The sequence below is a fragment of the Notolepis coatsorum genome, assembly GCF_963971535.1.
Source record: "Notolepis coatsorum genome assembly, chromosome: 10".
Lineage (NCBI taxonomy): Eukaryota > Metazoa > Chordata > Actinopteri > Aulopiformes > Paralepididae > Notolepis > Notolepis coatsorum.
The window spans coordinates 32,512,633-32,540,602 of NC_140174.1; the positions used below are offsets into that span (position 1 = coordinate 32,512,633).

General features: G+C 43.8%; 1 protein-coding gene across 1 annotated transcript in view; it reads right to left on the reverse strand.

Moving 5' to 3' along the window:
- The window catches only part of heatr1 (HEAT repeat containing 1), a 97,422-nt gene that overhangs the window by 56,696 nt on the left and 12,756 nt on the right, over nt 1-27,970 (reverse strand). Inside the window, exons 8-20 of the mRNA XM_084323366.1 lie at nt 27,556-27,689; nt 26,510-26,612; nt 23,711-23,812; nt 22,775-22,892; nt 22,549-22,656; nt 20,963-21,061; nt 16,465-16,553; nt 15,509-15,714; nt 14,590-14,711; nt 11,084-11,293; nt 5,282-5,429; nt 2,212-2,360; nt 892-1,084 (exon numbers count right to left, since the gene is read on the reverse strand). Coding sequence (XP_084179492.1) covers nt 892-1,084; nt 2,212-2,360; nt 5,282-5,429; nt 11,084-11,293; nt 14,590-14,711; nt 15,509-15,714; nt 16,465-16,553; nt 20,963-21,061; nt 22,549-22,656; nt 22,775-22,892; nt 23,711-23,812; nt 26,510-26,612; nt 27,556-27,689 — 1,781 coding nt within the window. The remainder of the gene's footprint in view (nt 1-891; nt 1,085-2,211; nt 2,361-5,281; nt 5,430-11,083; nt 11,294-14,589; nt 14,712-15,508; nt 15,715-16,464; nt 16,554-20,962; nt 21,062-22,548; nt 22,657-22,774; nt 22,893-23,710; nt 23,813-26,509; nt 26,613-27,555; nt 27,690-27,970) is intronic.

A 27,970-nucleotide genomic window follows, 5' to 3' on the forward strand; every position in this document is an offset into this window, starting at 1 on the left:
GACTTTAATATTAAAGTGATTATTGGAACTTGGTATCACTGTCCCCTCACAGTTAATAGAGTGTCCGCCATTTTGTGTACATTTAATATCTGGCTAATTAATATTTAGTAGTTGTCGAACCTATCCTTTAAATACAGTCAGGCTCGTGTAGCCCCTTAGCTACAGTTAGGGTTCTTCCTGTGTGGAGGATCAAAGGCAGGATTTGCTATTTGAATCATCCTGGCATTAGGTACTAGAGGATCTTTATCTGTGCTAAAGTGAAGGTGTTAGTAGTTAGTTGCTACTGCTGGGGGGGAGAGAGATAGATAAATCAGTTCATTTCAGACTCAAAACATGTCGCCTTGCATCACTGTGTGTAAGGCGATTGTGGGTACATGGGTTTCATCACGCTGTCACAACGATCACATGTGATAAGCACTACGTACCACCTCACTGTCGGCCCGGTAATCTCACCTCTGATCACTGAAACACCAGGGGTGATTTTCAGACTGGGCCACACGCTGCTCTTTGAAACATACGTTTTTAAAGCTCATACGAGTGTTGTAGTCTACGTGATACGCAGGCAAACGCCGTTTATAAACCTAACCTAAACGAAAGATAGTTTTTTTCCTTTTTGTTATTGTGATAAATCGATTTTCAAAGTTACGACCAACTAGCGCATGGGGGACAAATTAGGAGAGCAGTTGGGGGTTACGTGCCTTGCTCAAGGGCACCTAAGCAGGAGAGGAGATCCATTATTCATTAGCTTCCTCCGCAAGTCCGGGGATCGAACGGACAACCATTGGGCCATAAGCCTGCTCAGGGGCCACCGGCCAGTCACTCCAGGTGCTGCCGGCTGGGCGACGACCAGGGCTCTGTCCATGAAGTACCACAGTCTGAGCTTAGCCTCACCGGGTGAAGTGGCCGAGGCCAGGGCAGCCAGGGTGCCAGCGGGCTGGACGCCGAGCAGGGCTCTGCCCACATGGAGAGCCTTGGTCTGCAGGACGGCGTCAACCCTCAGGTCCAGCTGGTCTCCACAGTTGGAGCTGTAGCCCCAGAGGACGCACAGGAACTTGAAGAGCTCCACTGGCTCCTTCAGGTGCACCTGGTGGCGGACAGGAGATAATTGTTACTCCGTGAATCGGTTAAATTACAACTTACACCTCAAATTAAAAATATCAAACAGGAATTAGTGTTTATTCGCTAATGATAAGGAATTAGTGTTTATTCGCTAATGATAAATAGGTTGAATCGGACAACCTTGTCATTCTCAGACTCAACAGAACATGTCGTCTTGTATCACTGTGAGTAAGGTGATTGTGGGTACATGGGTTTCATCACGTTGTCACGACGATCACATGTGATAAGCACTACGTACCACCTCACTGTCGGCCCAGTAATCTCACCTCTGATCACTGAAACACCAGGGGTGATTTTCAGACTGGGCCCCTCCCTGCTCTTTGAAACTACTACTCAAACCTTCATTAGGAATCAGAAAATCTAGTCTCTAGTCTAGTACACATTACTCATTGATCTAATGTGAATGCAGCAAGTAACTTAGGCCTGGCTGAAAAATATTCAAATGTGACTTATTTCAGCCTATTCTCATCAGGTACAGTAGTCCCATTCGATCTCTGAAGCTTGTGACCAGAGGTCTTGTTTGTTTATCAGTACCGTGAACAGTAGTCTCATCTTGTTTGTTTGTTTATCAGTACCGTGAACAGTAGTCTCATCTTGTTTGTTTGTTCATCAGTACCGTGAACAGTAGTCTCATCTTGTTTGTTTGTTCATCAGTACCGTGAACAGTAGTCTCATCTTGTTTGTTTGTTCATCAGTACCGTGAACAGTAGTCTCATCTTGTTTGTTTGTTCATCAGTACCGTGAACAGTAGTCTCATCTTGTTTGTTTATCAGTACCGTGAACAGTAGTCTCATCTTGTTTGTTTGTTTATCAGTACCGTGAACAGTAGTCTCATCTTGTTTGTTTGTTCATCAGTACCGTGAACAGTAGTCTCATCTTGTTTGTTTGTTCATCAGTACCGTGAACAGTAGTCTCATCTTGTTTGTTTGTTCATCAGTACCGTGAACAGTAGTCTCATCTTGTTTGTTTGTTCATCAGTACCGTGAACAGTAGTCTCATCTTGTTTGTTTATCAGTACCGTGAACAGTAGTCTCATCTTGCTTGTTTATCAGTACCGTGAACAGTAGTCTCATCTTGTTTGTTTATCAGTACCGTGAACAGTAGTCTCATCAGGTCTCTGAAGCGGTCCACCAGGGGGCCCTCGGTGGCGCCACTGATGACGACATCAAACAGATGACAGAGCAGTCTCAGGTAACAGCAGGTGTTGGTGTCCAGCTTCTCTGGGTTCCACCACACCTCTCCTGACAACACACACACACACACACACACACAGGTTAGTTGTGCCTTGTACATTGTTGTTTTTGTTTACATGCATCCTGTGTATATATATATAAAATCTTATTTTTTACATTTCTGCCGTTTCATTAGATAGTGTAGTCGAGAGAAAGATTTAAGAAAGAGAGAGAGAGAGAGAGAGTCAGTTCACATCAGACTCAATAGAACATGTAGTCTTGTATCACTGAGTAAGGTGATTGTGGGTACATGGGTTTCATCACGTTGTCACGACGATCACATGTGATAAGCACTACGTACCACCTCACTGTCGGCCCAGTAATCTCACCTCTGATCACTGAAACACCAGGGGTGATTTTCAGACTGGGCCACACGCTGCTCTTTGAAACTACTACTCAAACCTTCATAGGAATTAGAAAATCTAGTCTCTCTAGTACACATACACATTACTCATTGATCTAATGTGAATGCAGCAAGTAACTTAGGCCTGGCTGACAATATTGTACCATCAAACTAAGTTCAGGACAAACCATCAAAACTAGTTCATACTACGTAGTTGTCAGAAACGTATTTTAGATTCAACTTTAGGTTGAAAAAGAGAAAGTTGACGAGCGAGCAAGCCGCCATATTCTTTTTGAAAACGGGCGCAGATTAAAGGGAGACCTCTCAACCAATCAGGTGCGTTCCACATGAGGAAATGGGAAGTAGGGAGGGATACATGCATGCAGCATGCACATAACATGTAAATAATATAGGGGGAGGGAAAAGCAATACTTTTATTCTGCACCTTTCTAAAAAGCTCTGTGGATGTGTATTATTATTATATATATTATTTTTTAAATGACAAATACAAAAATGTTTTTATCTATAGCACCGTTGTAAAGTAGGTACCTTAGAAATGGGGGGAAAGATGGAGTATATGAGAAAGACCTATGGCTCCGACAGCTCTAAACATCCAAAATACTGCTGTGTTGAAACACTTTTGTGTATCTGCCAATTTCATGATTTTATATTTCTATTTTATGTGTATCAGTGACAATCGAATCTTAAACAAAGAGGCCTATTAACACTTTCAATGCCAACGCCGCTATATGTAGTTTGTTCATGCCGACCGTTTATTGCCAATGACGCGATATAGCGTTTTTTTTTTAATTATTATTAGCGATTTCAATTCATATTTCATCAATCTAGTATCACGTTAGTGCTTCAAACTATCTCTGAGCTCCATTGGGAAAATACCGCCCCCTATCGTCTCCCGGATGGTAATGCACCCTTTTGGAATGGACTCAATGAAAATGGATGAGAAAAGAAAAATCCGGAATCCACATTTTACTTCTCAGGCCCCGTTTAGACGGAAACGCTAGCAGGTGAATCCGCAAAAATATTTTTTCAGATGTGCCTTTCGTTTATACGGAAACGGCGTTTTTCCGGGGTGAAACCGTAAAAAAGTGAGACCACCTTCCAGGGTGGAATTCCTAGAAACGGTAAACCTTTGCGCTCTCGTCTAAACTGTCAAACCGCATAAAACGATGACGAAAGGGTCGTCAAGGCTCTCGTCGCGCCTACTGCTTACATCACAGGCATGCGCCAGTAGCCTAGAAGCGTAAACAAAGCATGTCTGATTCTATCCATGGCGATCACCTGAAGGCTACATTGGCAGTACTTTTAAATACACAAGAATCTGTCCCGCGGCTATCACAACTATTATGACTGGACCCACTGTCTGTGAGTGACTCTGCTTTGGTCCAATCACATTCCCCACCCACACTCTGCGAATCAGAGGCAGAGTAGGGTGGGTCTTCACAGCACGTCATGTGACATATGCGCCAATCGTGTGACAGCGGGGCTCCGTTGTCTCGAGTTGTTACAGCCTCGTCTGCACGGAGAATTCCACCCCAAAACGCTCGGCTAAACGCAAAATTAAAAGTGAAACCGCAAGACGACTTTTGCGGTTTCTGTTCAGACTTCCATCCCAAAACGCTCGTCTAAACGTAGCCTCAGGCAAGTAATCCGAGCCCATCGGACTCATTGTGGACAGTCAGAACAGCGTGGAATACATATTTCCAGTACGCAGCATTGGATCAATAAACGCGATCGATATTTGGAATGGCGATCAGGAATTGGAATAATATTTTTGGAGAACATCTGATCTGAGGTAAGGAATCTATTTTACCAGTCTTGGGATAATCAGAGCTGTTTTCACAGAGATATCAGCGTTTGCCCTATGTGTATGTGTGTGTGTGCTGATCAGGAAATGAGATTTGATTTTTCAGCTCGCTTCTCTAGCGTGCATAAGTACACATATACTATCGATAATAGTTTAAAAGCGTTTATTTGAAAACGATTCATAAATATAAAAAATATCATAAAGGCTGTTTATCACGGAATCTTTATATTTTCCTGAAACTTAAAAAAAACAAGCTATTTTCAAAATGCTATAAAACGGAAATTAACCGATTAAAAAACAATCCGTTTTGACAATGTTGACTGCAAACAAGTCATTGATAAGCGACGGCCAGATTAAACACAGCCATAATTTAAGACATAGATTATGCGTTCACAAATATGAGAGCGCTATCATTGAAGTGGGTGGCGGCATTCAAGGGGGTAAAAAGGAAAAACACGGCCGGCACGGAAAGTGTTAAGATGTTAGATCCCAATATGAAGGGAAAAAAAGTATTTAATGTTCTATGCCTTATCTTGACTTTGTGTATTTTATGCTCATGCTATGTCTGCACTTTATGCATTGCTCTTGATCTGCTAATTTCGTGCAAATGGCCATCTTTTTTTGAAAAAAGACTTTTTTTACTGCTGTGGGGCATTTTGAGCTGCAATTCTTGTATGAAAGGTGCTATACAAATAAAGTGTATTATTATTATTATTTAATATAGACGTACAATCAACACTTTACATAAATACACTTGGTTACCTTTGAAGGACGTGTCTTGGCAGGTGAGCGAGGAGATGACCTCCTGGAGCAGAGAGAGCAGCACTGAGCTGAACTCGCCCTCCCCCCTCTCCTTCCCCCCCGGCACCACACTCTGGATGAAGACTACCAGGCCCCGGGAGAAGGTAGTCTGAAAAACATAAACAAAGCGTTAAAATGATTAAATGGGCAGCTCTATTTTAAACGGCCCACGTCCATATGTTTTGCACAATAGATATGGATCAATGCGGACTGTATTTATTTTGTGTCGAGATCCCATTTCTGGGGAAATTGTTGCTAAACAACAAATCTGTCATTTAAATTATAATGATGACAATTAAAAAGCGCTCCATCCTCTATGGTTTGACGTCGGGCAGGGAAGAACATTCCAGCCTTAGGGAATGGCTACATTGATGTAGAATAAAACGGGGATAAAACAGACGGAAGGTATTACTGTCCATTGGTTTGTTTTTAAATTAAGGTCAGGTGATTATGGTGATTGTGGGTACATGGGTTTCATCACGTTGTCATGATGATCACATGTGATAAGCACTACGTACCACCTCACTGTCGGCCCAGTAATCTCACCTCTGATCACTGAAACACCAGAGGTGATTTTCAGACTGGGCCCCTCCCTGCTCTTTAAAACAGACCATTTTAAAGCTCATTCCAGTACTGTAGTCTACGTGATATGCAGGCATGTGCCCACTACCCACTAGGGTTTGGTACCGTTCACATTTGAACCAGTACCTGGGAATCGATACCGGTACCCAACGGTAAATTCTTTCTGTACTTTAGTCTCTCTGTAATAACACATTTTTTATTTCAGTTGTAAAACTAAACTAAGTCTAAACTTCTCAATTTCAACATTGTTATCATAACACACAAACTAAAACCCCTCCCTACCTCCCTCTGCCAAACCGTTGCATGATCATGTATACATTTATTATGTATAATTATTTTTTATGTTTAAATAACATTATCTGGCCATCCTCAGTAAATACTATCAAACTCCTCTTTCCAAAGACCAGAGATGGGATGTACGCACACAGAAAGGGAGAATGGCTAATAGCAGACTTAATGATTTTAGAATATTTCAGCCAATGAAGTTAAATGTTCATTATCATCAACTATCCAGTTAGTTTTTATAGTGCAACACTTGGCTACTTAAAATCATTGAACGTAGAGAGAGACGGGCTCATTTTCGAAAACGAAACAGATTTCTCTGCTGTGCCTGTAAGCGTTTCCAGGGTTACCGGTAGTTTAGCCTTATTTAGTTAGCGTTAGCAGCTAACATTAGTTAAGGTTTTTACCGCAACCTGTGCATACAGGAATGGAGAGGATGCAAAGCATGTTACACGCATTGGACCCGTTGCTCAAAAAGTTTTCACTGCACATAGAAACTGCAGGACCCGCGAGAGGAGTTGTCACAGGGCTGATGAACACAGGGCTAACTTCTAAAATTGAAGGTCCGCGCAGGTCTGTGTCTAATATGAAATGACAATTGTGCGTCATTGAAGGGCTGTGCTGGTCTGTGTTTATTATAAAATGACAATTGCGTGTCATTGAAGGTCCGCGCTGGTCTGGGTCTATGACAATTGCGAGTCATTGGATAGGATTGGGTAGGTGGGGGGGACTGTACATTCAAGTCAAGTCAAGTCAAGAGTTTTATTTGTCACGGCATACAAGTATACAGTGAAATGCGGGGGGTCTTGCCCGCAACGATTGTGCATAATACAATAATAAGATCCAATAGGATGAGAATATGACATTTGTGCAATAATACAAGTAATCAAAGTAGGACATATCAGGTATATGTACATGAGTTTTACAAAAGCATGGTAAGACATGCTAGGTCCTGTGATAGTGCAATACACTGTTAGCTACGGATGAGGCACTGGGTCATTATGTACACTGCTATACAATGCTATATTATACAATCTTGAGTTATACTATACTATTTTTTAAAGTGACCTTTCATTTTGTAAAGTGACCATAAGTGTGAGCGTGTGCAGCATGAGTGTGTGTGTTCATGTTAAAGTGACTGCTAGTGTGTGAGCGTGTACAGTGTGTGTGCTCATGTGTGCTTGTGTGTGGAGAGTTCAGTGTTCAAGACTCTGATGGCCTGGGGGAAGAAGCTGAGCCGAAGTCTCTGTCCTAGTTGCTGGTGTTCGCAGGCGTTTGCCCGACCGCAGCAGCTTGAACAGGCTGTTGTTGGGGTGGTGAGGGTCTTTCATTATTCTGCAGGCTCTGGATTTGCACCCCTTGTTATATAGGACCTGCAGGGGTGGTAGTGCAATACCTATAGTACGCTCAGCTGAGTGTACCACTCTCTGTAGGGCCTTCTTGTCCTGTGCCGTGCTGTTTCCATACCAGGCAGTGATGTTTCCAGTCAAGATGCTCTCTACAGCTCCGGAGTAGAAGGACTGGAGTATCTTCCCAGATACTCTGAACTTCCTTAACTGTCTCAGGTGGTAGAGGCGCTGCTTCGCCTTTTTTACAACTGAGTCTATGTGTGTTGTCCATGTCAGATCCTCTGAGATGTGGACCCCCAGGTACTTGAAGCTGCTCACCCTGTCCATGGTAGCCCTGTTTATCCTCAGTGGTGTGTGTCCGTCCCCTGCTGTTTTCTCCTAAAATCCACGATCAGCTCCTTGGTTTTACCAATGTGCAGGAGCAGGCTGTTGTAGGGCTGGGCGATATGACCAAAAACGTTATCGCGATAAAATTATAAAATAATTTTCATATAATTCGATAATTATCGTCGATATAATGTCTGTCAAGTTTAATTAACTTCTTATGCTGCTGCGAATATCTCGAGTCGAGTTGATGTCATCATCAGTCCGCGCACGTTAGCAGTTAGCCGACAAGCGGAATATCTCATGACAATGTAATAAATATGACACTAAAATACTCTCTTCCGCCACAATATATTGAAACGACGTCCACTGTATACCCCACTACTATAAACGTGGCCTCAGAATTCACGCCACACACATACTCTGCACGTAAATATATAAAACATCGCTGTGCAAGCTAGTTATCATAGCCAGCCTGTTGCTTCTAAACGGTGTATTCCATGACAATGTGCTAAATATGACACTAAAATACTCTCTTCCGCCACAATATATTGAAACGACGTCCACTGTATACCCCACACTACTATAAACGTGGCCTCAGAATTCACGCCACACACATACTCGGCACGTAAATATATAAAACATCGCCGTGCAAGCTAATTAGCCTAGCAAGCCTTGTTGTTGAGTGAGTCCTACCTCTGGGTCTCCTTCCGGGTCTCCTTCGCTCTCTGCCATCTCCTTCACTGATTGGTTGTCAGTGCGTGTGCTCATATCCAAGCTTGGAAAATCGATATATCGAAACTTTGCGACCACGTTTCATGTTTATTTCGAGGAAATAATTTATCGCGATAGTTATCGTTATCGTTTTATCGCCCAGCCCTAGGCTGTTGTCCTGGCACCAGCGTTCCAGTACCTCAACCTCCTCACGGTAGGCCTTCTCGTCATTGTCAGAGATCAGCCCCACCACCACTGTGTCGTCCGCAAACTTCACTATGGAGTTGGAGCTGAACTTTGCCACACAGTCATGTGTGTAGAGTGAATACAGCAGGGGGCTCAGAACACAGCCCTGGGGGGACCCGATACTCAGGGTGATGGTGTTGGAGGTCTGACCCCCCACCCTGACCGCCTGGAACCTTTCACTCAGAAAGTCCAGTATCCAGGCGCTTAGAACGGAGCTCAGACCCAGCTCGATCAGCTTGTTGAATGCTGAGCTATAGTCAATGAACAACAGTCTCACATAGCCCCCCTTTTGGCAGTCTAGGTGACAGAGGGTGCTGTGCAGTACTTGGGAGACCGCATCGTCAGTGGACCTCGAAATGCTATAAAAAGGATATGAACAGATTAAAAAACAATCCGTTTCGACAATGTTGACTGCAAACAAGTCATTGATAAGAGACGGGCAGATTAGACACATAGCCATAATTTAAAACATAGATTATGCGTTTAGAGCGCTACCATTAAGTGGATGGCGGCATCCAAGGACATTAATCAACGTTATGACTGGCACTGAAAGTGTTAAGGTCAGTACGGTTGATGAATTTGGTATCTTTGTGAATATACACACAGACACCACCTCCATACTGATTCCTATCCCTCCTGACTATTGAATAATAATCTCTGGATCCTGTACAGATGAATGTAGTTTCTGTGAAACACAATATGTTTGCCTTACCGTTCAAAAACAATTGTCTGATTTCAGCCAGTTTAGGTCTCAGGCTGTTAGTGTTAAGGTGGAATATGTGGATTCCATTTGTGTTCGTTTGGTTTATGTCGTCGAGTTCAAGGTGTCGATTGTCTGTGGTGTCTAGTTGACCGGGTGGCGGTAGGTGGGGAGGGGGGGATGGGGTCCTATGTCCATTGTTGTTAGCCACGTTAGCTTCCTGGGTCCCATTTCCATTGCCGTTAGCCACGTTAGCTCGCCGGCCATCGGGCGATGCCTCGCTGTTTGGGTCCCGCGACGTGCTGGGCGCCACGATTGTGAACCCCGGTTCATTCCTTCTCGCTGTGGCCTCTCGTGGGTTATTTTGAAGAGGTGACAGTGGAAGAATGTTGCCGTTGATCGTGTTGTCCGCCGCCGTCGTCTGTGTAGGTAGCAGTTGTCCTGTTGTGCTAGCGATGCTAGCCGCCGCGTCCTGGGTCAACAGACCTAACTGTCGTCTCTGGTTCCGTGTCATGACGGGGCCCGGGTTCTGGTGAATGTCACCCGACGGGAGCAAATATAATAGAATCATTGATTTTCTATCAAACTTGCCTGTCGGGGGTAACTTCTTGCGTTCCGGGTTTGCTGTAAGTAGTGTGTGAATAGCCGCTGTTCCAGAGGCTGGATGCTTCCTCTCCAAGCCCGTTAACAAATAGAAGTCACAATGGGACTGCTGTTTTGCGTTTTCGCTACTTTCTACTTCTGTCTGGAGTTGTTGTTTAAGTGGTGAATTCAGGTACGAGTCCATAATCCACAGGAGGGAAAGTAGAAAATGCGCAAAGTAGTTTGTTGTTGTTCTGTTACGTTGGTTGCGTTGGTTCAGCCGGGAGCTGCGTAAAATGCGACCACCCATGTCGAAGCCGGAAGTAAAGATATGTTGAGAAATGATACCCAACACTACTCAAAACCTAGAAACTCTAGTCTAGTACATATTACTCGTTGATCTATTGTGAATGCAGCAAGTAACTTAGGCCAGGCTGACAATATTTCAAGGCAAAAAACTAAAACAAGACAGAAAAAGCATGAGCTAAATTGTGACAAATGTCAATCTAGAGTGACGTAAAAGTCGCATGAAAATTGCATGACTGTTCAGACTGACGTTGCATTGCAAAAAAAAAGTCTAAATCAGACCTGTATCTGATTTAGGACCACATATGAAAGTGACCCAAATCAGAATTTAAAAAGGTCAGATTCCATGTGATTTGTAGTGAAAAAGATCTAACCCGACATATGAGCAAAGAAATCTAATTGGGCCACATTCGCCTGCAGTGTGAACACTCGTTGCAAAACTATTTAAAAACAGATGTAGACGGACAGACACAGCGGCTCAATGTAGCCTGGTCCTTAGATAAGATAAGATAAGATATTCCTTTATCGATCCCCTTGGGGAAATTCAAGGAAAGATTAAATCCTATCCTAGGGAGGAAAATCACATTCAAATTTAATGAATTCTAATGTTATTTCCAATCATTCCAATTCCATTTAAATGTTCTTCTCTAAAAGATTAATGATCATGTTCTGTCCCACCTGAGCCTGAGGCTGGGGCCTCCCCTCCTTGGTGAGCTTCAGGAGGCCGGGCTCCAGCAGCGAGTAGACACGCTGGGCGGTGAGGAGGTGCTGGGTCTCGCTCAGCCCCCCCATGCCCCGGAGCAGCGTCTGGGTCAGCACCAGGAAGGTTGCCCGCTCTCTCAGGCTGGAGGCCTGCTGCTGCTCCACACACAGAGCCAGCTTCTCCAGCTGAAACCAGGGAGGAGAAGAGAAGGTTAGTGATGAGGTTAGCTAAAGAAGATTATAATAAATAAGGCTAGATGTACTCGAGTTATATATACACACACACACACACACACACAGGTGCAGCTCAATAAATTAGAATATTGTGGAAAAGTTTATTTTATTTCAGTAATTCAATTAAAAATGCGAAACTCTCCTAGATTATAGATTCATTACACACAAAACAACTTGAATACAAAAACATTTCATATATTTCATATTATTTCATCTCCCGCCAGGCAGCGTGAATATTAAAGGCAACCTACTTGTGTTCAGTTTTTCGTTCAGCGTTTCCCCGATTGGCCACACGGCCACGTGACCGCCCTAGCACACGCCCTTATCCGCGCCGCGCCGCGCCGCTCTGGCTAATTCACAATATAATGACTTCATGGAAACGGAGTAACGTTAACGTTATGTCAAGTTCATACTACACGTATGAACTCGACATAACGTTAACCCGTTTCCATGAAGTGTTTAATTGCAGCAATCTTGTTGAAAATGTAACGTTAATGCTCTGAGCATTGCTCCGCAAACCGGAAACAGTCATGAAATTGTTGTAGTCATATTGTAGTCTTATTAACCCTTTCTCTGTCACGCTTATGTACATCCTTATACCATCCTCTGCCAGCTCTATTTGTCTATGGAGAAGTTCCCCTTCTTTGCAGGGCTATAACTTTTTAAATTGTATTGCTAAATTGACATTACTATGGCCCATTCAACGTCAATTATCCATCGTTCAGGATGTAGGAACGTTATACTTTTTCATTCACATATTCATACTAAAATACGGTCTAAAGTATAAATATGTTTATCGTTTTCTGCAGCATTCTGCAGAACGTGATTTATAGCCCTAAATGCATTATATTGATGATCAAATACAGTTTGATAGCGATCGGCGCCAGATAGAAAATGTCAAATGGACGTGCTTCTAGAAGTTACTACTTATCATCTGATGTTGACCGGATGGGGGCGGTCGTTTATAATTCCGTGGCCAACGTTAGATGATTCATGTAGTGTGGGTGATATGATCATTAGAGCAGTTTGTATCGAACACGGTAAAAATAAACGCTGAAACTTACCCCAGTCTCCTCGGGCCGTTGGGCGATGAGCAAAAAGATTCCCATTATGGCAGGGCTGTACGCTAAGCTTTTTCACTAGGGGCACACTTATTGGTTATTCGTTTCTGTTACTGTATATCATCCACTTTCCATCTCCGTCTGTTAAACGCTTCCTGTTTACATTAGAGTGTGACGTCATCACCTACGGCAGCTTAGACGATCAAAACGCGAACCTAGAACAAAACCCGGGGGGGGGGGGCTGGCTCTCTCATTCGTTCTCGCCCCCTCTCTCTCTCTCTCGCTCTGATTGATTGAAAACTTTAACAGATTGCAGAATGGGTACAATACAGTACAGCTCTCTCTACATTCAATGATTTAAAGTAGCCAAACGTTACAGACGGTATAAATACTAATTGAGATACTCCGCTTGTCGGCTAACTGCTAACGTGCGCGGACTGATGACGACATCAACTCGACTCTCGGGACATTCGCCGCCGGGCATAAGAAGTTAATTAAACTTGACAGACATTATATCGACGATAATTATCGATATCGAGTTATATGAAAATCATTTTATAATTTTATCGCGATAACGTTTTTGGCCATATCGCCCAGCCCTACTTCAGGCTCAACAGAACATGATATCACTGAGCAGTGTTTCCCACAGGATTTTCAGAGACTATGGGGGTTGAACCGCCGACCCTCTAGGGGGGTCCGGGGGCATGGCCCCCTGGAACTTTCTTATTTTTTTGTACATTTTAAAGTTAAATGCATCAATCTGGTGCACTTTGAGAGCAAAATAAAGAGGCTAGATCTATGATGAACTTTGTGCTCAAAACAGAAAATCGACTAGAGCTTCCCAATCCTCGCCTCGAAGCACCCCAGCCGTTCAATGCATTTGTTAAATTCCACCACCAGCACACCTGATTCAACTGATTAGTTGAATCAGGTGTGCTGGTGGTGGAATTTAACAAATACATGGAACAGCTGGGGTGCCTCGAGGAGAGGTTTGGGAACCACGGGACTAGAGCATACATTTGAGCCATCAAGGAAATGAAGCAAAAGTGGTTACCTGTGTTGAACTGGTTTATTTTTTAGAAAATAAAAAAATATAGTGGATTACTATTACGACTACTACCAATACTACTGATACATCGCTATTGGCAAACTTTATATTTAAAAAAAATTATAAATTTTTTTTTGGTTCATTATACAACTGTGGTGGGACTAATTAGACTGTTGCGGGCCGTAATTAATGGGAAACCCTGCTGAGTAAGGTGATTGTGGGTACATGGGTTTCATCACGTTGTCACGACGATCACATGTGATAAGCACTACGTACCACTTCACTGTCGGCCCAGTAATCTCACCTCTGATCACTGAAACACCAGGGGTGATTTTCAGACTGGGCCCCTCCCTGCTTTTTTTTTTTGTATTATTATTATTTTAAAGCTCATACCTGTAGTCTATGTGATACACAGGCATTGAAAGTCAGGGAAAATTATACTTCTTCTCCAGAGTCAGACCAGACGATACACTAATTTCCTCTGTGCATTCAGTAGAACGCAGATAAGGACCAGCTAGCCTAGCCGCTGGCCAAAAACACCTCTCCCGGAGGCGTCTATTCTTATACTAACCCATGTTTGTGATCCGATTGGCCACTGACGTTTCTGGTCTTGTGACATGTGCGCCCCAATCGCGTGACGCGACCATTTCCGCCTCGACCAGCAGCAAACTACCTAACGCCTACGATCCACACTCTAACCTTAACCAACTTCGAAAGAGTGCCTAAGCTTAACCGGCGAAAGAACTTGCCATCACACGATATCGCCCTGCTCTAAGACAAACTCTAACCTTAACCAACTTCGAAAGAGTGCCTAAGCTTAACCGGCGAAATAACTTGCCGTCACACGATTGGTTCGACCAGAAACGTCAGTGGCCAATCAGAGCGCAAAACGCGAACGCGGAAGCAAACATGGGTTAGGATAAGAATTTAGGCCTCCCAGAGTTGTAAACTAGGGTAGTGGTCCATATGCGCTTCCATTAATTTGTGCTAAGCTAGCTTGCAGACGGAGAGCTTTCTACTGAACGCACAGAGAGGAAATCTGCAATTGTCTTCTTGACCGACTCTGGAGAAGACGGTAAAGTTGCCATAATGTTGGCATGTCCTCCTTTATAACCCTAGCCCTGCGGTAGGCAACTCACAGCGTCCCTCTTGCAGTAGTTGTCCATGTTGGCCAGGTTCCTGGTGAGAGTAGAGATGAGACGCTCGTTGGCCAGTCCTATGAAGTCAGGATCTGAACACTTCTCCATCACTTCATCCAGCTCTGTGGGGGTGGGGCAGCCGTATTTAATACACTTAGAGGTGAGTTTTCAGTCACAGACCTGAGTTCTAATTCTATATCAGACACGCATGAACCAAACACCAGGCCAAAAGCTACATTCCAGAGTATTCCCAGCTGGAGAACTACCGTAATTTTCGCACTATAAGCCGCACCTGAATATAAGCTGCAGCAGCTAAATTGAATGATGTGTACATATATAAGCCGCACTGGACTATAAGCCGCAGGTGTTTTAATGTTTAATTACCATATGTAATTAGCATTGGGACACAATACTGTCGGACAAATAACAAGAATGAACTCATTTACAAGTTGTATTAAGTTGAGCAAATAAGGGAACAGAAAATAACATTTCAATACAGTCAAAAAAGCAATATTTAGATTTTAACATTTTCGGGTTTGGTCACGTCGAGTCACAAGCCGCACCGTTATATAAGCCGCAGGGTCGAAAAATGGGGGAAAAAGGTGCGGCTTATAGTCCGAAACTTACGGTAATGGCTCCCCTATTCTTGTCTCCTCCTCAGTTTCCCTTTCAAATTGTGCATTTTATATAACTCTTAACCAAAGCGCTTTACAATTTGTTCCTCACATTTGACTCACTCACCGATGGCGGAGGCAACCATGCAACCTGCTCATCGGGAGCAATAAGGGACTGGATTCTCAAGGACACTTCTACATGCTGCCCGGGAGGAGTGGGAATCGAACTGGGAACCTCCGGACGACTGCTCTACCTCCCGAGCCACAGTCGAGTGAACCGTGAACAAAGTGGACCCTGTGATTACCTTGCGCCCAGCCTTGTGTGAGCGGGTGCTGGGCCAGGACGGCGGAGTGGGCCACACGGGAGGCCAGCTGGAGCTGCGCGGAGCCCGGCAGCGCTGTGGTGACCACCAGGAAGGGCAGCAGGCTCCAGCCCATGCTCTGCGTCAGCTCAGAGCTCCCCAGCCGCGGGTCGGCCAGCAGCCGGACCGCATCCAGCACCACTAGACACCTGGGGTCGACAACACAGCGGTCAATCAACACCATGGGAAATTAAATGATACCTCTTCAAATAGTTGGGCGACAGTTGCAGGTGTGTATAAACAACTCTGCAATAGTCCTTAAAAGTAGTAAAGTTTGTAAAATGCTGCTTTAAAGACTGCAGATATATTTTTGTTGCTTACATTCATAGTTGACAGCAGATATGGAGTAATTTAAGGTGATGTATCAAACTCATACAACTACCAATTGAATACATACAAGAAAAAGTTACCGTACTTTTCGGACTATAAGCCGCGGCTTTTCCCCCCATTTTTCGACCCTGCGGCTTATATAACGGTGCGGCTTATATGTGACTCGACGTGACCAAACCCGAAAATGTAAAAATCAAAATATAGCTTTTTTGACTGCATTGAAATGTTATTTATCTGTTCCCTTATTTGCTAAACTTAATACAACTTGTAAATGAGTTAATTCTTGTTATTTGTCCGACAGTATTGTGTCCCAATGCTAATTGCATATGGTAATTAAACATTAAAACACCTGCGGCTTATAGTCCAGTGTGGCTTATATATGTACACATCATTCAATTTAGCTGCTGCGGCTTATAGTCAGGTGCGGCTTATAGTGCGAAAAGTACGGTAAATAAAAGAGGTTATATTGTTCTACAGTGCAAGGATTCAATTATGATGGGGCTAAAACAGTGTTGGCTCACTGTATCTTTTTAAAGTAATGAGTGGTGTGTGAGGTACAGCGCACTAACCAGTCTGCAGCCACCGAAAGGTCCGTCCTCTGCAGCAGGGACAGCAAACACGAGACGGTGTCTTCTGGGTCCAGACGGTCCATGTAGAGCTGCAGCAAAGAGAGAAGAGGACAACGTGTCGTCACGACAGGACAACAAAGACGACTGGAAATTTTGAAAACGCGCGGAATCGATCCCAAGCACTCGCCAGCAACCAGGCCACTATTGAGAATCCTGCGTCATTCTAGGCATCAAAGCAGTCAATTGTAGAACGGAAAAATACAAAGAAATTTACTTTTTTTGCTCAACTCATTGGGCGCCATACCCGAGATAAGTCGGGTTATCTCGCCATGAGTTGAACGCCATACCAGAGATTTCTCTGGCTTTGATATTTTTCCTCTGATCCCCGTTCTATACGGTCAGCCGGAGCCCTCTAGGTCTCCCTGGCTCATCTGCCTACGTTGGAATTGCAATGGCGATCGAATCTCACCAGGTGGAAGTATCGCCTACCTTCTGAACTAGAATAGCTTGGTGTGGCAAGGGCCCCTCCTCCTCGGAGTCAGAGCGACAGAGCGATCGCCTCCAGATTTTTTTGCCTGAAGCCTATTTATACACAAGTATAGACATAAACACGGGTGGCGATGCGATCACTGGGAATTATTCTTTTTGGAATACCTTCTGGCTAAGGTGAGATATATTCTATGTATTTTACCGAACCTGAAACATGTTTTTGTAATGATCAGTGTCGTGTTTTACAAACACGATCGCAGTTTCTAGTTAGAAGAACCCCCCCCCCCATGATGATTTTGTGAAGACACATGTGTACATGGTATATACACCTTTGATTTGAGAGTATTTGGGGTTTCAGGCGATCAACCAGACCGATTTGGGTTTATTGCATATAATGCGTCATATCTTGCGATCTATGAAAAAATACTGGATTATTTTGGAAAGGGGCGATGTTTAGTGTGTAGCGTGTAACAAACTACAGTGTGTAGAAATTAACTGATTAGTCAGTAATGGACTATGAACAATGCCTGTCAAATGAGCCATACTATTGTCTCCATAGCTATAATACAGAACACACGATGGGTCTGCAAACATCGCTAAAATGGTGGGGAAAGTCGGTGGCGCTTAAAGAGTTAAAGGAACACACCAACCTTTTGGAAAATTTGCTTATTTGCCATCTACCCTGGAGTTAGACAAGCAGATACATACCCTTTTCTTCTCTGTGCATGCATTAGGCTTAGGGAACAACCGCAGTGATTTAATCACCTCAAAAGCCCTGTTTAAAAAAAGAAACAGGGCTTTTGAGGTGATATCACTGCGCCCAGGCAGCAGTGGTTCGGCAAATAAAACAAATGTCTTATTTTTTTCTCCATGTGGTAAATACTCAGGTCACAACAGGTTTACAGGAACGTTTGAGTTGTATTTGGAGTGTATTTCATGACTGTTGGGAACTAGGGTACACTGGCACACCTACAGCAAGGCCGACGGCTTCTCAGTTACAGTGGGTGACAATATTGTCACAAGGAAAGATGAAATTACATACCTAGGTTCCATCCTAGAGGCTAATCTTTCCTGTGACAAAATGGCATCCAATGTAATAAAAAAAGTCAACCAACAAACTAGATTCTTGTACCGGATCTCCTCTCTGGTAAACAAGAATACCCTGAAGACTCTGGCAGGAGCACTCATTCAAGGGTACTACGACTATGCTTGCACCTCATGGTACCAAAGCACCTCAAAGGCGCTAAAAACAAAATTACAAACATCACAAAACAAACTGGTCAGACTACTGATTGACCTTACTCCTAGAACCCACCTCACCCCTGCCCACTTTGACTAGCTAGGATGGCTTAGAGTAGACGACAGAGTACAGCAACTTGCAATGGGCCTGGTCTACAAGATACACTACACGACTAAGGTACCCATGTACATGTCAAAATACTTCCCAAAGGTCAGTGAATACCACGACACCAGAGGGAGCTCCACGAATCATGTTAAACCCAGATTCGGCTCAAACAAGGGACTAAACACGTTTAGCAATTATGCCACATCAATGTGGAACGCCCTACCCACAGCTGTAAAGGCATGTGAATCACTACCCACTTTTAAAACCACTCTCAAGGAGCACCTACGGGAGACTGCAAGTCTAAACTGGCCCCTGTAAATGTCCTAACCCAACCCCCTCCAATGTACAGTAAATGTCCTAACCCAATAATACACGAGACCCTCTTAGAACCAAGTAAGGCTTTGTCAATAATCCAATGTAGTTACCCCCCCCCACCCGCCTACCCCCCCCCCCCCCAACCACCTCCATGTACAGTCCCCCCACCCCACCTACCCAACCCCACCTCATCCAATGTACAGTTTCTTCGTCAAATGTATATACTCTTTAAAAAAAAAATTTTTTAACACAAACAGTACTGTATTTGTAAATCTGGTATGTCATAAAAGTATAGATGTAGCAGTACTGAAAGGTCTGGATTATTACATATCTCGATGTGATCTATCAAGAAATATCTACAGCAAGAATTTTGGGTCTCAATGAATCCAAAATGACATTGTGGTTAGAAGTGGTGGAGAAAATAAAAGCTAGCATATAATGGTAATGTCTGGTTAGGAGCGAGGGAAAATGGATGGATTATCCAATGGGGGGTCCGGAAGGGGGGGGTACGAGCTGGAGCATATGTGTGTAGGTTTTTAGATAACAGGTATTAGGGGTATATCCTATATAAGACAATTAACTAAAATGTGATTTCATTGGATGTGCACTGACAACTAATGCTTGTATATCTTATCGTGTGTTGTCATGTTTGTTTATGTGTTTGTTTAAAAAATAATAAAAAAATAAAATAGAAAAAGATGTAGCAGTACTGTATGGGCGGCTACGTGGTGCAGTGGGCAAGGCGCTCACCACAAATGCTGGAGACGCTGGGTTCGCCTGTTCGAGCCCAGCGCTCCACATTGCTTTCAGTTTAGCTGGTCGTCCGTACTAATACACATTGGCAGTATTAGGGGGAGGGAAACTGATGGGTGGGGATCGGGCGTTGTGGACAGCGACTCCTACAGGTCGGTTGGTGCGCCTGCGCAGTAGAATCAGGAAGCGATGGGGGCGGGGCCCCTCCAAAGCCAAGACGCCTCTTCTTTAAAGGCGGCCCAAGAGCCCTTCCGCGTTTCTCTGATTGGCCGCAACGCCCCACGTGACAACGCCGCCGCGCGTCTGCCGCGGAGCTCTGCCGCGGCATTATGCAGCCGTAATCCCCCCTCCTTCAACATCGACGGTTAGCTCAACTAGCTCGCCGCCTTGCTGTGGAACCTGCGGTGCGTTGGTGACTAGTTCGAATCCCTTCAATTTTTTATTTTTTATTTTTTTTACCTGCATTCTTTCGCCGGTTAAGTTTAGGCATTGGTTCGGAGTTGGTTAAGGTTAGGGTTAAGTTTAGGCATTGGTTCGGAGTTGGTTAAGGTTAGGGTTAAGTTTAGGCATTGTTTCGGAGTTGGTTAAGGTTAGGGTTAAGTTTAGGCATTGTTTCGGAGTTGGTTAAGGTTAGGGTTAAGTTTAGGCATTGTTTCGGAGTTGGTTAAGGTTAGGATTAAGTTTAGGCATTGTTTCGGAGTTGGTTAAGGTTAGGGTTAAGTTTAGGCATTGTTTCGGAGTTGGTTAAGGTTAGAGTTGGTCGCAGAGCATGGCAATAGAATGCAGCCTATTTCCGCTACGCGGCAGACGCGCTGCGGCGTTGTCACGTGGGGCGTCGCGGCCAATCAGAGAAACGCGTAAGGGCTCTTGGGCTGCCTTAAAAGTAGAGGCAGCCCAGACCCCTGACGCTGAAAGATCGCGCAGCGTAGGTGGAAATATGCGACTGCTGTTACCTCGAGTATCGGAGGGGACTCGTGCTATGTATGACTTAGTCCACATTGCAGCCAGCTTGTGGGAGGCAAGAAACAGCGTTCGAGACAGGGGAGGGTTGAATTGGATGATACGAAATTGGGATGGGAGAAAAAGTGGATACAAAAAAAAATGTAGCAGTACTGTCTATCTGTAATATGTCATATATGTTATGATGAATTGAAAATGGGGACCCTGATGTAAACAAGACGAAAGTCTTTCTCTGGTCTGCATCCCCTTAACAATTGTGTATTGAGCCATTGTACCCATTCTGCAATCTGTTAATAAAATGTTCAATCAATCAATCAATACTTCCAGTGAATGATGCTAAGCTAGGCTAACGGTGCGGGTGTTCCCTACTCTGAATGCATGCACAGAGAAGAAAAGGGTATGTATCTAACTCCAGGGTAGATGGCAAATAAGCTAATTTCAGCAGTAATGGGCATGAGGTGCACAGATGTATATATATTTGTATTGCAGATGTAAAATAAGGTAATAAATCACAATATGGTGACTCTCTAGTATCGTGATAATATTGTATGGTGGGTCTCTGGTGACTCTTCCCTCCCATAGTGTTGTAATAAACTAGCATCACAGAGCTGGTAAACCACTGATGAAGCTACTGACCTCCAGGGCTTTGAGAGCAGCAGACACAACCTCTCGGACATCGTCCTTCATCCTGTCCAACAGGGTCTCCTTCAGGAAGACCTCGTCAAAACTCTCCTGCTGTTGGATGGAAATAAATCAATCAATTAAATACTAATGAGATGTGAAAATATGAATTATATGAAAATCGTAATGCGGAAACTAAATTACCTATCACCTTTTAACATTTTTAAAGTGCCATGAAGTAGACATGGGGTTCTCAAACTAGGTTTTATTTTTTTTACTGTTCTGGCAACATATTTTGGCTAAATATGCCTCGTTTTATACGTGTATTGATAACAGTGCTGTAATTAAATGTTCTAATAAATATGCATGATCAAGTTCAACGTGTGCTTTTATTTAGATATTCCGTAATTCCACGTTTGAGATTACGCAAGGGGTGGGGTCCCCAAAAGAAATCCTAAATAAAATGGGGTCACGGTATGAAAAAGTTTGAGAACCCCTGAGGGAGACATTAAATTAGATATTTGTTTCTGAAGCGTGAAGGATACCAAATTCAAAATGAGGAAATCACAAATTCCCCAAGGGGATTAATAAAGAAATATCTTATCTCAAATCAACAACATGATATCAGATAGACAGGGTTTGAAAGAGAGGACATGAGATCAGATACAGGGTTTGAAAGAGGACATGAGATCAGAGCTGCATTGGATCCAAAATTAGCACATTCCCTCCCCTCTTCTCTTTAGTGCGCCCTCTGGTGGCGAAATCCCTGATGTACAACAAGTAAATCCTTCTGGTCCTCTCTCTGCCAGGGAAAGACAAGGCAACACCACCAGTGGAAATCCAACGGCACTTCGATCTCATTACAACATTCGCAATATTAAGCTTTTTGTATTTGATCGCCTATTCCAGACAAGGAATTAACATGAAATAAAGAAACTAAAGTATGAAAACTGAAAATGACCAATAGGCGATCTCGTTAATATCCATGATCGTTAGCCATCACACCTTGTAGAGCAATGGGTTCACTTCATACTGGAGGCTCGCATTTTATTCCCTTCTTTGTGAAAGAGTAAAAAAAGGAGGGAATGTAAACGCTCCCTTCCTTCACATGAGTTGGAACCAAACCCCCCACTTTGTTTGGCAGCCATTTTTCATCCAGGGCAATTGGGGGATTCCCCCCTCCACTTGAGGGAAGACAAGGAGGAGCAGAACGTGTTTTACGTAGGGAGGCACCTATCCAACTTGTTCCATCCCGATACCTGGGCTTTGGGTACCGGACGATACAGGATCACCAATCCGACCCGTTACTTTTAATGAATGGTATAGACTTGGACCTTCATTTGGGGGTCATTGACAAAGATTACCAAGATATAATACATTCGATGTATAAAATCTATCAATTACTGTTTTCTCAATGTGTCAAAAATGCAGCAAATCAGGTCACATTTCTGGCACGTTACACCAGTATTGGGGAAAATCTCTCTCTGGTATCCGACTGATCGTCCCTAGTTTTACCTGGAACCCAATGCAGCCCCGAGACTTTCTCCTCCTAAAGATGAAGGAAAGGCTAATAAAAACATGAGGAGTACATGCTCCCGTACTTGTCCGGAGGTGAAGATGCTCGTCAGGAAGTCTAGAGCCATGGTCCTGACGGACGGCAGCGGGTGCTTCAGACTAAGAAACAGGGAGGTGTCCGAGGTTCCAAGTATCTGTGGACGAGGAACGCGGCAGGATGAAGCAACAGCCGCCATGTCAGTAAACATTAAAAAGATGAGGCGTCCAGCGTTTCCCCCCGATTTGTGCTACACACACGCACTCCTCCAGTACCTGGTACTTTCCACTGCTCATGGACAGAGAGATGAACTGGTGGAAGAGGTTCTTCTGTTTCGCGCTGCCGATGTGACTAACATGAGCCGCTAGAACAGCGTCCAGGGCACCAGGGTACCTGGTAAACACAGACATTAATACATCACAGCAAACTGTTCCAACTACCAAGTTGTGGCTAAAACTGCACCTAAGATTTTGTTCCATACCAATTACTGATTACAGTTTTGTCATTTAGCTGACGCTTTTATCCAAAGCGACTTACAAGTTGTGTATAACAAGTCAGCAGGAAGGGTACAACTCTGGCAGCTAAGGGTAAGTTATGTGATTATTATACTGCGACTTATTATAACTTGGTGCCATTTACACTTGTTTCAACTGCTGCTTTGCACACAGTACACCCATGCTGTGGTTGTTATGTTATAGTCTAGAGCTGCCATATCACTGTTCTGTTGCCACTTTGCACACATTACACCCATGTGATTATTGTAAATTAATATGATAAATTAGTGTATTAGAGCTGTTATGCCATTCTTTTCAATGCTATTTCTATTGCTTCTTTCTAATGTTGTATTAGTGTTTATTGATGCTTCATTGACATTTATTGATGCTTCATTGGTGTTTATTGACATCACTGCTACAAGGCAGAGGAGCCAAGATAAAGTCTTTCACTGGTTTATGATGTACTGTATGAAAAATGGAAAATAAACAAATCTGAGTCTGAAATTAGAAGTACTACTATATTATTACTACTATACCATATAGTTATACTATATATACACACACAACAGACAAATACAAAAAGAAAAATCAGGATCGGTAGGATCTGCTGAAATACATGTCTGTCTTGACTCCTTAAGAGGGTTAGATTACAGCTCTTGTAAAGATGAATATAACCACAGCTATGGGGGAGGATTAGAGGGTAGCAGTGAAACTTACTTGGACTCAAACAGCCGCACCAGAGGCAGCAGGCGCTGGTTGAGGGCGGCGATGCCCTCTGCAGGAAGCTGGCTCTGACCCAGATACTCCTCCAGCAGCAACCTAGACGTGCAAGACCACACCTTGGTTACTCTTGTTACTTACCAAATGTATTAAACACCCAACAAAAGATATACATGAACAAACAGTGGCTCTTGTTCCTGCAGTTTTAGATGCTGGCCTCTGGGAGGTGTTACAGGCACAGTGTCTGGGGAAACCATGAATGTCAATAGGGAGTTGTTTAATTCAAGTGCCATCGGACTCCTGAACTCCAGATGAAAATCTAGGACTGTCCGACTCTTAACTCATTGGACGCCACTCACGAATAAAGTCGGGTTAACGTATTGCACATCCTTTGAAACTCTCTGGCTTGGGCTGTGCGTCGATCTAAAAAGTCCGGGCCGGGTTTTCCTTGTCGGGCAGGACAAGAGTTTATAACGCATGGATTGAGGAGAATCAAGCACTCCCGGTTCATGTTCTTTGGTGGATTATGTTGGCAACACGATCGACATCAATACTTGGAATGGCAAATGGCAATCAGATAATTGGAATATTCTTTTTGGAGAACATCCTAGTCAAGGTAAGGGCTATATGGTATCAATCTTGCGTTGATCCAAGAAACCATTCACTGCGATCCGAGTGTATGTGTGTAATGTGTGTGTGTAACGTATTCCGTTGGTGACTATCACAAAGCATAGAAAAACGACCCCCCCCCCCCCCCCCCCGAACCCTTTCATGCATCCATGATGAAACATAATACCGATAATATAGCGTTGATTTCAGATTGATTGTTGATACAGGCAAGAAATGCCACAGTTTTGAGTGAAATGCACGTATTGCTGCATAGCGCCGTTTTCTGGGATTAGACAGGATTACTCTAAAACTATACTCATATTCACCACGGTATAAAACGGGAATGTATGGATGAATCTTTTTTTTTTTTTTCACAAATTTAATGATAGATACTCGATGTCAAAGGAGCAATAGTATTATATCCATAGCTATGATAGATAATATAGTTTGAGCCCTGCAAACACCGCCATGTATTTCTATTCTTTAAAGCGGTGGCCTTCTTACCACACGGTACACAGCGCCATCTGGCGCTGATTGAGTTAATAATAAACAGTGTTAAGATTATCTGACGCTTATTAATAAACACAGCAGGACTCTGGTACCTTGTGTTACTACAGTTTGGACCATGTATACCCACCATCACTATTACTACGGTCTGATTAAATACCGACACTCACTACTACTACTACGGTTATCACTATTGTCATTAATACTTGCACTTTGTTCTATATTTCTATTATCTATGTACCTACCCTACCTGTACCCCCCCCCATGCTGCTATGACACTTCCACAAGGGGATTAATAAAGGAACACTTGACTACCGAGAAGGAATTTGCAAGATTCAGGGGGATGTGTTCTGGAGTGTTTACTGGCGTCAGCTGCTGTTAGCTGGTATCAGCTGATGTTTGCTGGTGTAGGCTGTGTGTTTGCTGGTGCAGGCTGTGTGTTTACTGGTGCAGGCTGTGTGTTTACTGGTGCAGGCTGTGTGTTTACTGGTGCAGGCTGTGTGTTTACTGGTGTAGGCTGTGTGTTTGCTGGTGCAGGCTGTGTGTTTACTGGTGCAGGCTGTGTGTTTACTGGTGCAGGCTGTGTGTTTGCTGGTGCAGGCTGTGTGTTTGCTGGTGTAGGCTGTGTGTTTACTGGTGCAGGCTGTGTGTTTACTGGTGCAGGCTGTGTTTACTGGTGCAGGCTGTGTGTTTACTGGTGCAGGCTGTGTGTTTACTGGTGCAGGCTGTGTTTACTGGTGCAGGCTGTGTTTACTGGTGCAGGCTGTGTGTTTACTGGTGCAGGCTGTGTGTTTACTGGTGCAGGCTGTGTTTACTGGTGCAGGCTGTGTTTACTGGTGCAGGCTGTGTTTACTGGTGCAGGCTGTGTGTTTACTGGTGCAGGCTGTGTGTTTACTGGTGTAGGCTGTGTGTTTACTGGTGCAGGCTGTGTGTTTACTGGTGCAGGCTGTGTGTTTACTGGTGCAGGCTGTGTTTACTGGTGCAGGCTGTGTGTTTACTGGTGCAGGCTGTGTGTTTACTGGTGCAGGCTGTGTGTTTACTGGTGCAGGCTGTGTGTTTGCTGGTGCAGGCTGTGTGTTTACTGGTGCAGGCTGTGTGTTTACTGGTGCAGGCTGTGTGTTTACTGGTGCAGGCTGTGTGTTTACTGGTGCAGGCTGTGTGTTTACTGGTGCAGGCTGTGGTGTTTACTGGTGCAGGCTGTGTGTTTGCTGGTGCAGGCTGTGTGTTTGCTGGTGCAGGCTGTGTGTTTGCTGGTGCAGGCTGTGTGTTTGCTGGTGCAGGCTGTGTGTTTGCTGGTGCAGGCTGTGTGTTTGCTGGTGCAGGCTGTGTGTTTGCTGGTGCAGGCTGTGTGTTTACTGGTGCAGGCTGTGTGTTTGCTGGTGCAGGCTGTGTGTTTGCTGGTGCAGGCTGTGTGTTTGCTGGTGCAGGCTGTGTGTTTGCTGGTGCAGGCTGTGTGTTTGCTGGTGCAGGCTGTGTGTTTACTGGTGCAGGCTGTGTGTTTACTGGTGCAGGCTGTGTTTACTGGTGCAGGCTGTGTGTTTACTGGTGCAGGCTGTGTTTACTGGTGCAGGCTGTGTTTACTGGTGCAGGCTGTGTGTTTACTGGTGCAGGCTGTGTTTACTGGTGCAGGCTGTGTTTACTGGTGCAGGCTGTGTTTACTGGTGCAGGCTGTGCGTTTACTTTGCCACCGTGTTGTCCAGGCCCTTAGTCAGCGGGACAGCCTGCAGAACGGACTCCAACAGGCCGCTGTGACCAGACTCTGCATCCTCGGTCTCCATCTCGTCTGGGACACAAAGGTTTATTTGTTACATTATCAATCAATCACTATAATGTTCAATTCATATCTACAGGGAGTAGTATACAATACAATTTTCCCAAATAAATTGTTTACACTAGGTTAGAATAATGAAATAAATAAATACATACTGCGAGGTTTCAACATGTAAAAAATACCTTTTTAATACCATTTTGAGCAAAAATGTAATACCAATTTCATGACCATACAAAAATAAAACACAATAGCAACACTGAAATGGTGGCTGCACCTGCGGCACTTGTGCGCACCTATTTACATTTCATAAATGTAATATTATTTCATCTCCCGATAGCCTCCCCCAAAAAATGTAATTTAACGTTTTAATACCTTTTAAGGCCTTAAATTGGGTTGAGTTGAATTATGAATTTAATACTTTTCAATACGCCGCAGACAACAAGTGTGTAGTGCTTCATAGTGTGTTGTTGAGTGTGTGGATGATGAATCCTGCGTTGTACAAACCAACCAATGAACACAGAGCCCAGTGACTCCTTCCAAACATCTAACACCTTAGGTTTGTAATATTAATACCGTATTCATTGTTAAAGGGGCACTTCACAAAAAAACAAAAAAAACAATGATGATTTATTTTGCACACAATCTCACACATCCAAAAACTGTTTTATACACATTAATTTAGTTCGACAGTCATTGAGAGTCCAGTGATTGTCCTTGTGTTTCATCCACATCATTGCATGGTGCTGTAATAAACACAACGCAAGGATTTAATGTCCCCGATGACATGTGGCCATAATCAAACTAATTTACTCTCAATAACTGTCAAACTAAATAAATGTCTCACCCTGATGTGCGTGTGTGTGTGTGAGATTATGTGCAAAATAAATCAGCATTGTCCTTTTGGCAAAGTGCCCCTTTAACATACAGGTACTACAGATATTTAGGGGTTCCTCACCGGAGCTGGTGGTGACTACGGCGTGGACCAGGTGAGGGAGGAGGTACCGCAGCAGGGGACTGACGTCATGGACGGCAGCCATGGCCTGGAGCGAGGCTACCAGGGAGGACATGGTGCACAGGTGGCTGAAGGCTCTGAGGGACAAAACATACCCAGATATGAATTATGCCAAAGACTGTGGATAAACTAAATAAATCATAATAATAACTACCTACCTCAAACTATAGTCTACCCATATAACCGTGTATATACAATAGTGCTGTATATACCGTATATATGCATTTATATATATCCATATCCGTCTGAATATACCTACTTATATACCTGCATAACACATAACTGTATGATAGCATGTACAATAATGCTGTATATATATATTTATTCTTACCGTGGATATATATAAATACAGACAGAT